This window comes from Anser brachyrhynchus (genome assembly GCF_964034855.1).
Source record: "Anser brachyrhynchus genome assembly, chromosome: 21".
Taxonomy (NCBI): domain Eukaryota; kingdom Metazoa; phylum Chordata; class Aves; order Anseriformes; family Anatidae; genus Anser; species Anser brachyrhynchus.
The window spans coordinates 9,536,494-9,553,054 of NC_137714.1; the positions used below are offsets into that span (position 1 = coordinate 9,536,494).

Here is a 16,561-nt window from a genome sequence, read left to right on the forward strand (position 1 = left end):
TCTAAAACTTCAGGGACCTGTCTCTAAAACTTCAGGGACCAGCTGCAGGTACAGCTTGTATTAAGTGCAATAGAATTTATGCTTTTCGTGTGCTAGCATCTGACTGTGGTTGCCAAATGCTCTAGAACAGTTTCAAGTACACCGACAGCTGCAACACAGAGCCGCTACTTATCGCTTGTTCTAAGGCTGAACTTAAGGACATCCTTAGCACTGTTCTTAATCTCCAAATCAACAGCTGAGCAGCAGAGTTTAACTTTCAGGTGATCAGACAGATATGTAATATAGCGTAGATTTGCTCAAAGGTCGTTTAGATTTTTTTTAACCTGTTTATTGACCTGGGAGTTCTTATGGTGCAGGTTGCCAATATCCTGCTGGATGGTGTTAAATATGAGAGTGAGCTGAATGGATCGAGTGAGACCTCTGAGCAACCGCTGTCCATCAGACTTCTTTGTTCAACCATCTGCCACATGCCCAAGGCTCTTCGTAACCTCTGCATCAACCACTTCCTAGGTAATGAAAAAGTTCTTTCTTGTTTTCACCACGAAGCGGTCTACCTTGCGTGAATCTTTTAAAATATTTTATCTCTTGCAGCACTAGCTGCTATCTAAAAAGGATATAATTTGTTCCGTATATACTCACCAATAAGGTACTTCCTGGTATTTAGTTTCTTAGAATGCTGAGAAAAATGAAACAACAACAACAAAACCCAGAATCGTGAAACCTACATCCCTACACAGAGAATAATATTGGTTTACGTCAGCATGTCTGTTAAATTTAATGTTTACACTAGGACGAGAAACACCATTGAAGCAAGAACTTGAAACTGCATCAATGTGCTTTCTAATGCTTTGAAACTGCAGTTACTGAGCAGAATGCAACAAGAATAGATGTATTTCTCCGCTTACATCTGAGACCAGCATTTGCTTTCCTCCCTTTGATACCATATACATAGGGGCAACAGAACAGGCTGTGAGGGGGCACAGAATGCAACGCTACAGGTGTGCCCGTAAGACTAGTGTAGCTAAGTGCAGGAGGACAACGGCACCCTGAAACTAACATATGATGAACTACTCTGTGAAATTCAGCAAGGCAGTTCAGACTGCTGTAATGAATTTTGCTCTCTTGCTAAACCAGTATTCTGTGACCTGCAGTCAGCCTGTCAGATTCCATGTGTGAATTCAAAGGATAAATCTTGATCATTAAAATCATGAACAACTTTTACAAACAGCATAACGCGCAGGGAACAGCAGTCCCTCATAAATGTGGCTGAACATTATGTATGTAATACATTAAGAATCACAACTGAAGACAGGTTTTGCAATGTAGCTAGTAGTATTCATGGCTTACCAGAGGAAACGGATAATCTGTAATCCTAATGGGTTATTTCTGGCTTCTTTCAGGATGGCTTTCATTTGAGGGGATGTTGCTCTTCTATACTGACTTCATGGGAGAAGTAGTGTTTCAAGGGAATCCAAAAGCACCTCACAACTCAGATGAGTATCAGAAGTACAACGCTGGGGTCACCATGGGCTGCTGGGGAATGTGCATCTATGCATTCAGTGCTGCTTTCTATTCAGGTACTAAGTGTACAGCCATCCCACCCACTGCTGTCAGAAAGATACACCTGCTCCTTAAGTGGTGTTTCTGCAACAAGTAGTCCGGCATTTATGTTGCACATAGCCTACCACATGGCAGGAAGTGCTGAAACAGAGTGTTAACACCGTATTATCTCTGCTAGTTAGCATAGCCTACTCTGACAACAGAGGAGGTAAGCAGTATGGTGAAAACACATTTCTGTTGGAACATTGTTTCTTTCAAAAGCTGCATTTTGAACGCATGTTGAGTCCAGAAATACCTGCAGCCACCATAGGCGTCCTTTGGGCACAGCAGCAATCAGACATGCAGCAGCCCAGCACTGTGTGTTCACCCCCATAGAACAATTCCCACTTGCCCCCTTGAGACAGAGGGAACTGCCAGGCTGCAGCTCTGTCATGCCCTCTGCACAGGTAGGGTGTCAAGGCTGCATTGTGGCAGTGGGAGGATTTGGAAGGGGATCTTGGTGCTTGCATGCAAGCCACCAGTTAAGCAAAGCTGTAACGGTTGCTGCTGTGGCAACCAGACGGCTAGGCCGTGGGGCTTGGAGGTATACTCCTCAAGCCTAGTGCATGGCAGGGGACAGTCATGGTTCATTGAAAATGCCATGCTGTTGTCTTGCAGCTGCGCTGGAAAAGCTAGAGGAGCGGTTCAGCACACGGACACTGTACTTCATTGCGTACTTGGCCTTTGGGTTGGGTACAGGGCTGTCCACGCTGTCCAGAAACATCTATGTGGTGCTGTCACTGTGCGCTACCTATGGTGTCCTCTTCGCCACTCTCTGCACGCTGCCCTACTCCCTACTTTGCGACTACTACCAGAGCTGTGAGGTGAGCCCTGGGCAGGATGGGGGACAGGGCTCCTGGTAGTACTCCCTCACACTGTGTCCCCTGTAGTTCACAGGCTTGAAGGCAGAGGGCATGCGGCGTGGGATGGGTGTCGACATCTCCCTGCTGAGCTGCCAGTACTTCTTGGCACAGATCCTGGTGGCCCTGGCCATGGGGCCACTAACGGCAGCTGTGGGCAGTGCCAGCGGTGCCATGTACTTCGCCAGCCTGGTGTCCTTCCTGGGCTGCCTCTTCTCCTCCCTTTGCGTCACCTATGAGCCGATACCACCCGCTGAGGAGCTGCCACCTACCGAGGAGCAGCGCCCACTCCTGCCATGTGCACAGGACCAATAAATGAGCGAAGCTGCCACAGCCTTTTCTGCCTCATTGCATCACCCTTGTCCTTCCTCGTCATGGTATGGTGGCCCTTTGCACCCCCAGGATGGTAGTGGACGGTGGTGGGACGTGGGTGACTGTGCTGGCAGTGGGCATGGGAAACCACAGAAAGATATGCACCATCTTTGCTAAGCTTTCCCCTGCCCGTGAGAGGGCACCACTCCACCTTCCCCTGAGGTGGCAGAGGCCCATCTATGTCCCCAGGGTCCATGGCTACAGCGGCAGGAACCCTAGGTGGCAGCCTGGGGCCTTCCCCTCCAGCCACCCTGCAGCGGCATGATTCCTGGGGGGAACAGTGCTGCCTGGCCTGAGGCAGGGAACACAGAATTCCATTGCCCAGGCAGGGGGACCCTGATCTTTTGGGTGTCAGCAAGCTATGGGGCTCCCCTGCCATGGGAGTGTTGTGACCGCAGTGCTTTACCAGACTTGTGAGCAGAAGGTTCCTTCTCACTGCCAGGCAGAGTGGCCTGGCCCTTGGTTGCTGAGGGCTGTGGAAACTCCTGCTGGGGCCTCAAGGAGCAGTGGGGCCAACCCGTGGGTCCCAGCCTCTGCCCATGGTAGGCCTGGCCCTGGAAGGTACTTTTCAAAACTTTGGAAAGGTTGAGAGTGACTGGTCTTGCTTTGGTAGCGCAAGTACTCTTCTAAGGGCTGTCTCTGGGCTCCTAGGTGTACAGAGCTCCTGCCAGCAGAACAGCTCCAAGAAGTTGCTGGGGGCTGAAACTGCAGGGGCCTGGCTCTCAAGCCCTGCTCTCTAGGTTCTGACTCTGGTCCACACTGATGGTTCCCGATATGTACATATTTCTTTCTACATTAGACTTTTAACTGGGACTATAAGAGCTTGTGATGACTTAGCAGGGAGATGGGTAGTTGTCTGCAAAATGGCTTTGGGGAGAAGGTTTTTTTTGCATCAAGTTGCCTTGGGTAGAAGCTTACACTCAAAATTAGGTTTGAGAATATAAAAAAAAAAAAATCATGTGTGAAAGCCTGTAGCACATCATCCTTGTTTTTCATGCAGTTGTACCATGTGACATTTTAGGGATTAGTGATTTGTCAGCTAGAGCCACATCCTTTATATCTCATTGAAACTAGTAAGACTTAGTAGAGTTGGACTAGTGGGGTTTCATTACCTGTGAGAATTCTCAATTATTCTGGTTTTGGAAGTAAATGCCTGAAACCTTATACAAGTTCCAGTTAAGCTCAGGAGTACTTTAAGTGAAGAGCAAAGATGAAAAAAAAAAAAAGTTAGAACCATTTCTAGGATTCCTATCAGTCTGCCTTCGTATTCTAATAGTGAGCCAAGATTTACCATGGCTGATGGGCATTTTGGTATCGGGAATGCCATGCATGGCATCCCTTTAGACGCTCTTTTTGTTCTTGTCTACTGGGTCCAGAAGAAGCAGTTTCTCTGGAGGCTCTCTCTTTTTTAAAGGAGTTGTTCTGGACTGTTCACCTCAGTGTTTTTTTGTTTGTTTGTTTCTTTATGCTTGATGTGTGACGCCAAGAAGAAATAACTTCTGTAATATTTAGCTGTTGTGACTTACTATACTCTAGTGCTTGAAAGCATAATGCACAACTCGTAAGAACCTCTCACTTTTATCATCAGTACCCTGGTATTTTTTTTTTTTTTTTTACATGAGAGGCAAGTTTCATGCTAATCAGTATTTACTTAAATGGAGGAACGCTACGGAAGTTATGAAGTCAAGCATTCAGAGACAAATGAATATCAGGTTGATGACTGTTCATCTTTATTTTCCTTATTTGGGCTTACATTTCCTGACCCGGTGTCACATCTGCAGGAATATCTGTGAGATGTTGTTTCCTTTATAATGGGGCATCTGGACCAAGAATGTTTGGAATAAAACTGGAACTGGTGTATAAGCAGTACATCTGGCACTTCTGAGTGTCTGATTTCTTACAATCTGACTAGTTGGCTTTGTGGAATTTTTCTTTTCTTGGTCTGCTGTGTAACCTTATTTTCTCCTCCTTATCTTACCAAACTTTTAAAGTCAAAAATGATTGTTTTATTCCCACAATGTGATAATTAGTTCTCAAAGTGCTTTCTCCTTTTAAGTTTTGTAGACAGCATTGTTGCACTGAATGGATCACGAGCACTTTCCTTTTCTAGGTAGCTGGATTTGCAGATCATTGTGTGTTGCAAACAACAATTTAAAAAAAAAACCAGAATTTATTAAAACAATGTATTTCTCAGTGTATATGTCTATGTATATATCAATGTATTTTACCAATGGATATTAGGAAAAGATTCTCCACTGAGAGGGTGGTCGGGCACTGTCACCATGCCTGCTGGAGTTCAAGAAGCATTTAGACAATGAACTCATAAACACGGCTTGATTGTTTTTGGGCGGTCCTGTGAGGAGCCAGGAGTTGGACTCGATCCTTGTGAGTCCATCCCAACTTGGGATATTGTATGACTCTTTGATGGTAATGTTTGTCACTCCTTCCCTCTGTAAACAAGAGTATGAAATACACATAAATAGTTATAAAACTATCGCTATGCCCAGACGCATTGCATAATAGAGTATATATTACATTTTCTATTATATTGATAATTCAACATCAATGTATGTTAATTTGGGGCTTTTAGTGATACTGGTGGTGTCCAGGGAAAAAAAAGTATGTCACCATTCTGCAGAGTTCCTTGGAAGTTGCACCAAATCCACGGAGAGAAAAAAAAAAGGGGGGGGGGGAGGCAGCATTGCTTACTTGCTTATTTTCTTCATTTGTCATATGTTTTGTGTTTTACAGAAATGACTGGGAGGTCACTGTTGAACTGTGAGCTGCAATGTGATGTTTACCTTTTGGAATCCAGACACTTCAAATATTCTAAATCTGCGAGCTGCTGTTTAGAAGATGCATGAGTTTAGGCAGGAACGTGATTTTATGCTGTGGCATAGTTTAGTCTCTTCAGCAGTACCTAAAGGCTAATTTTGATTAAGTCATTATCATTAAAGGTTCCTTGATGGCAATTATCTATGGGTGATCATAAATGTGTTTACAGGACATGTACAGAGGTAGGGTAAATGGAAAGAGGGAAGGAGAAAGTACCTAGTTAATGCTCTCATGGGGAGAGGGAGGAAGAGAGAAAAGTACATAATGAATTGTCTCGTATTTGTAATTAAGATAGTTATAAACGTTTCACCATGTGTGCAGTTCACTCAACTTGTGCTGTATCTCAAAAAGAGAACCTAACGATTTCAGAACTTTTGCTGAATCTTTGAAGAAAACCATTTTTTCAAGAAACAAAAATAGCCTGACTGTAAAAATAATCAACCAATAGCTCCACCCCCCAAGCAACAATAAAATAATGATTTAAAAAAAAAAACAAAAACACCCCAAAACCTCTGTTGGGAACTATTTGAAAAGAGTAGTGTTAAACATTTCATTTTCTACTAATAAGTAATGAGTTATCTTGTACTCTATAGGATATGTGCTTTTTTACAGGGAGTGGGGTGGAGGCGAGTGCTTTGCCTTTGGATATGAGGCAGCTTTCTTAATTTATCTTTTCCCTCAGATTGGAAGATAGCCCTAGAGACTATTCAGATGCCATTACCGTAACATCAGCCAATGGATTGCATAAGTTACAATAAGTCTTGAGAATTGTATGATCACTAGAGCTGAAAAGCCAAGGGAGAGCTTCTGCACCTGTTTAATTATCTACACTGAAAATTTCCATATCTCTGCTTGCAAGACATTTAACTTAGCCTCCCTGCTAGGAAGGTTTTTGTTGATGGTCATTAAGAAAATGACTGCAGCAGCTTTCCATTGCTGTTTCTCTGCCCCAAACTGCTGCTTCTGCAGTAGAGAGTCACTGGAAGAGAAGATGCTAGTGACAATGGGCTTGCATTTTAGGGTGACATTTCAGGCCCCAAGACAACAGCACAAGCTGCAGGGTAGCAGTGCCCTAAGTATCAGTGCTGAGACGGATGGGAGGTCTTGTACTGAAATCCATAGTTCTCTGGATATTGCCATTCCTGCTCTTTCCTATCAGGTTTCAAAGTTCTAGGAAGACAGCATTGTACCCTATATAAGCAGTTCATGCTAATCATGCTAAAAGCCCTATTTTTTCCCTCTTTAAAATATACGTATATATGTATACTGTGCAGAAATGGTAACTGTGTGGAACGAGAATTTTGGTGCAGGCAGCTTGCTGTCTAATGCCCCCAGCAGCAGCCGCCTAGGAGTTTCAGATTAGATCTGAAAGGCAGCAACATAGTCCAATATCCAAATAGAGCTAAAAATTACCAGTAAATAAACAGGACTGCTTCATCAGTCTGCCTGTTTTATGGAACTTGCACATACTCTAACTTGCACATACTCTAGGAGCAGGAAGAAAGCAGGCACTGAGTAATGTTAGACATTCATATGCATGTAAAACAGAGCAGACCGTGAAGCAGTCAGCAATGGGGATGGTGCAGTACTTGCCATGTATGTAAGCTGTATGTAAGCTTTTTTCTTTTTCTCCTGCTTTTCCTAGGATCCACTACTAGCCCTTTTGAACAAAGGACAACAAATGTTGCAGTAGCCAATGGAACAGCCAACAGAGGAAATCATAGCCTCAGAGGGAAAATAATCATTTTTGTTTGTGTGAGTAGTGTTAACTAAACTCACAGGAACTACTTAAAACAGAGAATTTAGCAGTATATGTATCAAATGCTATGCTAGAGATTGATGATTAATCTGTAGCTTTCTTCAAGCCTAGCATTTGCCGTGCATCAGTCTGTCTATCTGGGATGGGGCCAACTGTGTGATGTAGTAAGACTAATATTTTGCTTCCTGTTATAACCCACTCCTTCAGCTGAGATAGAAACCTTTCTCTTGTGCTCCTAAATGAATAGGTCCAGAACTTCTCTGGAGAAACTAAACACAGATGCAGTCCCTTTGCATTTGCCTGCAGCAGCTGTCTCCTAAACCATTTACTGCCCTGAAAGAATTTATCAGAGCCAGGAATCGAAACATGTGACAAGTGCAGCAGATAAATGGAAGCTGTCCCTTGCTCTCTTGCTGCAAAAAGGGGTATGCTACAGCCAGAAACATGTCTTTAGGAAAAGCCATATATGCCTCTTGGGATACCTCTGTGCCTACAGTATAGTTGAGGAAAAGCCGTTTCTAGTTGCCGCAAGCGAAGTTGACGCTAGTAGTCACGAGTCTGGAGAGAACAGCACATACACGGACGACACTTTTAATGCAGTCTGACGCGCCAAGGTGTGTGCGTGGGGGGCAGTGCATGCACCGTGCCCCGGGCCCGACCCCCGCTGTCCTGGGACGCTCGGCGCATCTGGGGTCGGGGCGCCCCTCAGGGCTTCTCGCCGGGCTGCTGCAAGCCGCCCGCCACGGGGGGCACGGCGGCCTCCTGCGCTCGCCGCCGCCGCCGTAACCTCTCGGCGCCCGTCACCGTCATGGGGTGGAGCGGCAGGAACCCCGCCAGACCTGCAAGGAGAGGCGCTGAGCCCCGGCGAGCCGCTCCGGGCCCCCAGCCTAGCTCCCCGCCCCCGGCCGCCCGCCTCGCGCCTACCCAGGAGCTTCTCGGCGGGCCGGGAGAGCTGCGCGCCGCAGCCCAGCCAGTGGCGCAGCCGCTCCAGGTTGAGCCCCGCCACCTTCTCGCCGCGGGCGTTGGGCAGCGGGTCGAGGCAGCCGAGCTGCTCCAGGTACTTCCCGTCCCGGGCGCGCCTGCTGTGCGCCGCCACGATGCGGAAGAAGGGCCGGTTGGTGCAGCCGCCGAGGGCGAAACGGATCACGACGTGCCCGCCCCGACAGCCCTTCAAGAGGCGGCTACCTGCGGAGAGAGCGCGGGGCGGTTACGGGCCGGGCCGCGTCCAGCGGGCCGCGCCCGCGGGCACTCACCGAGCTGCACCATGGCGGCGGCCGGGCCCTCTCCGCGGTCGCGACGCGATGGCGCACGGGGCGGCCCCGCCCCAGGCCGGCGGGCGGCTGCGGGCGACTCGCTGGCGGGGGTTTCCGCTTCCTTCTCGGCCGGGCTTGGCTTCCTCTCGCCGGCGGCGGGCGAGAGCCGGAGGTAGCGAAGAGGTCGCGGGCTGTCGGGAGGTCTCGGGGGAGGGGGTGCCCGCGGGGGAGCGGGCCGCGCTCCGCGTCCGTCCCCGGGCCTGCCGGCGGGCGGGGGCGGCCGGTCCGGGCTGCGGGTACGGGGCTGGCGGGAGGGGGAGGCGAGCGCTGCGGAGCGTGGGCGGGGCGCGCTCTGCAACAACTGAAAACATCGGTGTGTTTTCACCGCTGTTTTCGTTAACAACCCAAAACAGCGCTGGTTGAGCCTCTACAAAGAAGATTAACTCTATCCCAGACAAAGCCATGATACGTACGGTCCTTCCCATTTTGGGTCTAGTTCGGTTTTCTGCAAAAACACTTTAATTAGTATCGCATCCCCCGGTCATATATGACGTACCTGTAATTTGGATGTTACTGGCTGATACCATTGTGCATATTTACTGTTGCTCTCAAATTGCTTTCACAAGTCCACTACATATTGGGTTACTCATTCACCTCCATCCTGTCAGCTGGTCTTAGCCAGGATAACAGCTCCTCTAAGAGTGCCTGGGGAGGCTTCTAGATCATGCTGGAGGACGTTGGAGAGCCCTGCGAGTTCTCCAGGGGATATTAGAACACACCAGTAGGCTCTGGGAGACCCTGGGTTCTCTGCGGTGCACTGGAAAGCCTCTAGAGCACACTGTGGGCCCTGATAGACCTGTGAGGCTCTAGAGCAGACTGGAGGACCATAGGACGTAGCCTGCAGTACCCACTGGAAGGTCTCTAGGCCATACTGAAGATCCTTGCAATGTCTCTAGGTGGTACTAAAGCACACTGGCGTATGCTGTGAGATCTCTAGGTGGAGCTAGAGCGCCGTGGGAGGCCTCTAGTATGCCATAGAGCACGCTGGGTAGCAGTGCAATGGTTTCTAGGGTGAACTAGGCTGTTCTTAGGGTTCCCTAGAGTGCACTGGGGGTCTCTGGGATACCTGCAAGGGATACAAGACTTTACTAAGGGCCCTGAGTTTCTAGAGTGGTCCTGAGGCCGCTAGAGTTCCCTGGGAAGCTTGTAGGAAACACTAGAACACACTCTAAAGCTCTGTGAGGATTCCACCGGGTGTTAGAGCATACCAAGGGGCACTTAGAGCCTACCAGGGTTCACGAGACTACATTGGGAGGTCCAGAGAGGTCTCTAGGGTGCACTGGGAGGCCACTAGTGTTCTGTACAGTGCAATGCGGGGCCTTGGGACACCTCTAGGGCTTGCTGGAAATACCCATGGGGCCTGGGAGGCCTTGGGGAAATGACAGAGGACATTGGAATGCATCCAGGGGACACAAGAGTGCATTGGGATGGTTGGGAGGGCTGTTCGGGGCACAAGAGAATACCAGGGAGTGCTATGATGCCTGTTGGATACTCTAGAGAGCACTGGAGAGTCCTGTGAGGCACCAAGGGCGTGCTAGATTATAGTAAGTGTCCCTGGGAGGCCTCTAGGGTGCACTGGGAGGGCCCTAGAGCACCTGAGAGTGCACTGCGGTGCCTTGGGATTACTGCAGGGGATACTAGAGTGCACTGGGGTCCCTGGGAGGCCTTTAGAATGCCCTTGGAGGCTTCTAGGTGATGCTAGAGCACACTGGAGAGCCCCGCAAGGTCTCCAGGGGGAGGTAAGAGAACAGCAGTGGGCACTGATGGCTTTCCAAGGGGTGCTAGCCTACAATGGGGGCCCTGGGGTATCAAATCAGGTTGCAATAAATACGTATAAGCAAGTAGGTTGCAGCATGTACTGGACAGTATTAGAGTACTACTCTGCTAGCAGTGGAGAGCCAGATGAAGATATCCACAGTAAGTGCTTGTTCTGCCTCAAACTGAATGGAAAGATTCTGAAGTTGAGCATCCCGGGGGATGTTTGTAGGAGTTTTGATCTGAAAAAAAAGTTCAAATGGTTGTTGATGAACGGTATTTTGTTTGCCCTTTTAGATGGCTATTCCTACTAAAGATCACATCAGCGTAGATAAGATTAAATAACACGCAGTTACTTATCTGTTTTATCTTTCAAAGAATGTTCTTGCCACGTGCCTGAGCTTTTTACTCGTATTATTGGCGAAAGGAATGGCTGTGCTTCTTCCCCCTCTACCCCTCTTTTATTCTTTTCTCCATTTATAACGGGGACTTGAAATGTTTTTCTCAGATGTCCAAATTAAAATTTACAAAATGCTAATGGTCAACACTGACGGAATTGGGCGACTTTCAATGTAACGGGTAAAAAACATGGAAATCTCTAGTATGTTAATGTTACTCTGATAGAAAAACTGATGTACTAGCTGCTTGCTATTTCTATTTTTTTCCCCTCTATTCTCCACAAGGGCTTTTGTGGACATGTTGTGTATCTTTTCTGTTCTTCCACTATTCAATTGTTATGAAAGACTGCTATGAAATACATGGGCTGTGGACAACCATCTATCATAGTTGCAGATGCACCCCTGTGTATTATCTTGGTTGGGTGACAGCTGAGCCTCCGGATCTTTACAGAGGAGGAAGCTGGGGGAGAGAGCGAGCGAGAAGCATCTGAACCGCAAAACCTTCTTGGCGGCGCCCAGAGCAGGAGATGCGGTAAGTGCCAGGCCCCTGGGGCTGTGTCCCACCTGTTCTGCATCCCAGGCTGCCTTTGCTCCCGTTTGCATCTGCCACCCCTCCCTGTCCCCTGTCTCCTCATAGTCTGTCCATCTCTTTGGCCTGCTTTGCATTCCTCTCCCCTGTCCTGCTTGTTTGCTCTCTGTATGGCCCACTTCCCATCCACATGTTTTTCTGCATCCTGCTCCCTGTTCCTTTTCCTGTGTGTTGCTGCCTTTCCCAGGTTCTTTCTTTTCTGTACTGCTCCCCTCCCCGCCCCCTTCCTCTCTCTGCTCATCCTAGGCTTTTCCTTCTCTGTCCATGTTGTTCTTTTCACCACTCTGTCCTTCTTCCCATCTTTCTCAATAACACACCAACTCCCCCCTGCTAATGTTTCACTACCCGCATCTGACCTACTCTTTGCTCTCGTGGTCCTTCCGTTCCTTGTCCTACCCGTCTGCACGTCTCTGTCCTGTGGCCTCTGCCATCGTGCTATCAAGCCCTCTGTCCAGCTTGCTCACCTTTTTCTTTCTCTCTGCGCCTCTGTCCTGCTCCCCTTCCCTTGACGCTCTTTGCTGTCTCAGCCCTGCTCCACACTGCTCTCTCCTTTCTTATCTCTGTCCCATTCTGAGACCCCCTCAGTCTCAGTGCTCCGGTGTTCTCCTCCCCCTGCCCACTCCCTTTAAGAACTTCTCAGTTCTCCATCTCTCAGTCCTGCTGCCCCGGCAGTATTTGATTTTTCTCATTCTTTCTTTCCTGCTCCCTCTCTCTCAATTTATTTCTGTCAGTTTTTCCCACTTTGTCTACCTCTGCTTTTCTGTGTTCTTGCATCCCGCTCTGCTCCACAGTTTCAGTTGTGCTTCTTTGCTCTTCACCCCTCTATTTCAGTCCATCTGTCATGCTCCCTGTCCCCTTTCCCAGTCAAACCCCATGTCCCTGTGCTGGCCTTTCTCTGCACCTCACACCTCCCGTGATTCTTTCTCTCCCCCTCTTTCTCCTGCCTCCCCCCTCTCCATTCCTCCGTCCCAGTTCTTGTCCCTTTCCTTGTCTTTTTCTGCCTCGAAGCATAGCCTGGTTATTCCTTTGCTTACTTCTGTCTTTCACTCTGTTCTGCTTCCCCTGCCCCTGGTGTTTCCTGCTACGTCCCTGTCCCTGTGTATACTCTCACTTCTGGTCCCTCTGTTCTGCCTCATGTCTTTTCTGTCTGTCTCTCCCCTTGCTGTTCCACATTTCCTCCTTTCTCGCCAGAACCCCCTGTCCAACATTTGTGCCTCTGTTCAACCCTCTTGATCATCCCTGTCCTGCTTCCTAGGTGGTTCTGTCCCCCTGCCATGCTGTCCATTTTCTCTCTTGCTGCTTATGTCCTGCTTGTGCCCTTTTCCTTTGTTTTCTTCCTTCTTCTGTGCCTCAAAGCCCATGGCTGCAGGAGGCAACTGTTCCCTGCATGACAGATGACCAGACTGACAGAGGGAGTGATGCTGCTTGATGCTGGAGCCCTGCAGCCCTCCCCCCTCCACAGGGGAAGGGGAGAATGTACGGGCAGGGAACCCTGCCACAGTCTCCCTCTGGGGAGTCCTGCACACGAGTTAATAAAGAGTTTGCTTTCTGGCTTGCACTGCTGTCTGTGTTTGTGGCCCCTGGTAAGTGGACATTGCTGTGTCTGTGGGTGCAGGTTCCGTAGCAGGAGGGGAGTGAGAAGGGTGCAGAGGCTGGGCCCCTGTTCCTGGAGGGCAGAGCCCCAGGTGAGTCTGTGGGGGTGACGATGAATGTGGACTGCCCCTCAGTGTGTTGGGGCCATCTTGCTGAGGGGCTGCAGGCTGTTGGGCCAAGGGAGGAAGAGGGGAGCAGGGAGCGAGGGCAGCAGTGGGGTGGCCCTGTGCTGTCTTTGCTCCCTGGGGCGGGTGTGCTGGGGCTGGTCTGCATGGATGGAGTGGTTGGCAAGCGGGGACGGGGCTGCTTCTTTGCAGAGGAGCAGGGGAGGGGTGAGGGGGTCGGGGAGGCTGGGACAGGGAAAGCCTCTGGCAGGGGGGCGGAGCCGCGGGGCGGGGGAGCAGGGCCGGCCGCGGGCGGGGGGGCGGGTCACAAAGCCCGGGGCTGGCTCCGGGGCGGCCGCAGGGTCAGGTGGCTGTGAGCACCGTGCCCCGAAGCATGCCGGGAGTTGTGGTCTTTGGGCTACGAGCTTCCGGTCAGCCACGTTGGTTTCTGGGGTGTGCCGGGAAATGTAGTGTCACTTTTCCACTCAGCTTCCGAGTCCGGAGTGGCACATGCGCAGTTCGGAAGGGCAGTTCCTTCCGCGTCAGTGGGGCGGGGTGCCTTTTATTGCCCTTTCCGTGTGGCATTCCGCGTGGTTCCCGCTGCTTCCCTTAACGAGCAAACGGTCTCGGAAGCCGTTGCTGCAGTTCTGATTCCGCGCATGAGCAGAGCAGGCGGGCTCGGCACGGGCGTCGGGGCGCTCTCTGGTGCCACCTGCTGGCCGAAGACTGGTACTGCAGGCACGGAGGAGCCACAGCGGCCTGTCGCTCTCTGCTCCCCCCTGCTGGACAAAAGTAGGTACTGCAGGCAGAAATGATAGGCGCATGCGCAGAAGATGTCCGTCGCTCTCTGCTGCCACCTGCTGGCGAAGAATCGGTACCGCAGGAGGAGAGGCTTCGCGCGTGCGCAGTAGCGGTGGCCAGCTGTCGTACCCCACAGCATGCCGGGAGTTGTCCTCTTTGGGTGTCGAGTTTCCGGTTGGCCATGCTGGTTCATGGGGCATGCCGGGAAATGTAGTTTTGCATTACTGCTCGGCTTCCAAGCCAGGAGCGGCAAGTTTCTCTGGGCAGTTATTCCCCCCCTAGACAGTGTGGTGTGCATTTTTTCTGCTGTTTTTGAGCGGGTACTGCAGGCTGAGCAGCACCCCGCATGCACTTTTTTTTTCCTGTGAGTGATGTTACTATATTGATTTTTTTTTTGGTGTGTAATTTGTTCTGCTCCTAGATTTTTCTTGCTGTGTAAAAGAAAGGGTTGAGCTAATTCCAGCTGAAAAGGTTTCAGTTGCTTGGTCATATTGTCCTCTCAATATTCAAAGCTGAAGCAAAAGCATGGGGAATGTTGCTTCTAGCAACACCCCCCAGTTCTCTTGTCTGCTCTCTGCATCTTGTTCAGCTAAGCTAGGGAAGGGAAGGGAAGGGAGCTGCTGCTCCTCCTGCTCTTTCTACTTTCTTGTGCTTTGCCTCTCCCCTTTACCAGGTGATTGGGTTTGGGTGCTGGGCGGGGCCTAATGGTATATGAACCCCAAGAATGGCTTCAGGGAGCTCATTCTGCCTGGGCTGCCCTTTGGGGTAAGTGCTTTGTTTTGCCTTTGGTTGGTTGCAGGGTTCTTTAGGCAGGTGGGTTGGAGTCTATGGACTGATGCATTTCTCTGACTGATGCAAGTGTTAGCGTTCATGAAAACACATAATCCACAAAGTGATTATATGAAGGTGCTTTATTAGGCTCCGGAAGTTAGGGGCATGCCTGCCCAAATCTAACTTCGTCTGATTTGTTCTCTTAGTTCTCTTTTATCTCCTAAGATACTACATATGCATTAGGTTTCACAACTCATCTATGCATATTCATTTCCTAGCTCCGCCTAGCCTCGCTTCGTATGCTAATTATCTTATCAGTCCTTCTGCACTTGCGTATTACTCTCTGGTGGTCGTCCGGGTGGTTGTCGGGATGAAGTAAGATGTCTTCATCAGAGTTGAACTTTTTAACCTTTCCTTTTCACGCATGCTCTCTGAGCCCTTGGTCTCAGTCCAAACCGCAAGGTTGGTTTGACCCAGTTCCCAGAGTCCAAGAAGCCCCAGTTATCTAGATGTCTTGCAAATTGAGCATTCTTTTAATCCTCCTTACTCCTCATCATGAATTGGTGCATTCTCATGTTACCCTTGCACATATATTTTGTATCTTCCAAGCGCAGCCTCGGAACAGTACATTGCAAATGTAACATACTAAACAATATTGTATTATTTCTTCTTCTATTACTAACATTTCCCCCCTTTGAAAGCATTTCACTCCTTTCGAGGAGGGCAAATGCTTTCACTAACTAACTAAAATATTTTACACTCAGTGCTCACCAATAATATAATCATGGAAAATTACATCATTAAGAATCAAGGAAATTACAAAGATTAGGATTGTCACAACATTTCATAAGTCCACCACTTCTGCTTTATGTTACGTTCACCCTTCTGGTTGGGTTCACTTGATCTGAAACTGATCTTGTCTATTCGGTTTTCATTCCATTTCACCTCCTGGGTTCCTCAGATTCTTTCTCTGAAATCCAAAGTTGTTAGATGCCGGTGGAGGATATTGAGGATGTGGTTCCATTTGCTGAGCAATAGTTTGCATCACTGTCCGGTTCCAGGTTGTCTTCCTTAGAATCAGACTTTTCAGCATTATAAATGTTAACCAAATTAGTACCCCTACAATCACCAATATAATTATTGTCTCCAGTAAGGACTTAACCCAATTACTAATATTCCATCCACTAAAAATTTTATCCAACCAGCTTGTTGTCATATCTTTCTCTTCCTGTTCTGCATCTTGTTCCACTCAAGCCAGTTGTTCTATGACATGTTCTACATCAATAGTCACATTTGAAATGTGGATGCAGCAATGATCAATACGATCTTTTAGAAATCCACATACTCCATGTTCCTTTAATAACAGTGTATCTAATGCCAATCGATTTTGTAGCACCATTTTAGTTGTAGATTGTAGTTGGATATTAAGGTCTCTAAAGCCTTCTTTCGTGGCTCTCGTGCCTACTCACTTGTCCTGTAAGTTTATAAATCATTTCCCTATTTCGATAAGTAGCTACCTGTGCAAATAGAGATTCTAACGCCCAACTGAATTTTACTCCATCCGAGGGTTCATGCCATGTATCTTCATCTTCCCCTTCTTCTAAACTTCTTTTTGCCCTACTAATTTTGGCTTATTTTTCTCTTGACATTCCCAAACAATCTTTTCTCTAACTCCTTCTACTACACGTAGTTCGTCGTAATAACACTGTCCCACATTCTTAAATCTGCCTATTGTTATGAAATGGTAGTTCTTCTTTTCACATTCAGACCTTGATGTTGGGGGGCTCAGTTTCCTATAGTATTGTGTAACAT

General features: G+C 48.7%; 2 protein-coding genes across 28 annotated transcripts in view; one reads left to right on the forward strand and one right to left on the reverse strand.

The window, feature by feature from the left end:
- SLC45A1 (solute carrier family 45 member 1) overlaps positions 1–13,038 on the forward strand; it is a 77,829-nt gene extending 64,791 nt beyond the window's left edge. For 23 of the 27 annotated variants that reach the window (XM_080563962.1, XM_080563975.1, XM_080563976.1 and 20 more), the window contains 4 exons: positions 357–510; positions 1,401–1,577; positions 2,218–2,423; positions 2,490–2,790. In XM_080563962.1, coding sequence (XP_080420088.1) covers positions 357–510; positions 1,401–1,577; positions 2,218–2,423; positions 2,490–2,774 — 822 coding nt within the window. In that variant the 3' untranslated portion in view covers positions 2,775–2,790. Of the gene's footprint in view, positions 1–356; positions 511–1,400; positions 1,769–2,217; positions 2,424–2,489; positions 2,791–5,582 lie in introns of those variants that run through there. The other 4 variants (XM_080563965.1, XM_080563968.1, XR_013941349.1 and 1 more) reach the window with 3 other exon arrangements.
- Positions 8,001–8,811, reverse strand: MRPS16 (mitochondrial ribosomal protein S16). Its single transcript, XM_080564011.1, has 3 exons — positions 8,679–8,811; positions 8,350–8,610; positions 8,001–8,264 (listed from the first exon to the last, which is right to left on the reverse strand). Exons 1-3 carry the CDS (start codon positions 8,689–8,691, stop codon positions 8,131–8,133), a joined length of 408 nt encoding a protein of 135 aa, XP_080420137.1. The 5' UTR covers positions 8,692–8,811; the 3' UTR covers positions 8,001–8,130.
- Positions 13,039–16,561: the final 3,523 nt, after the last annotated feature.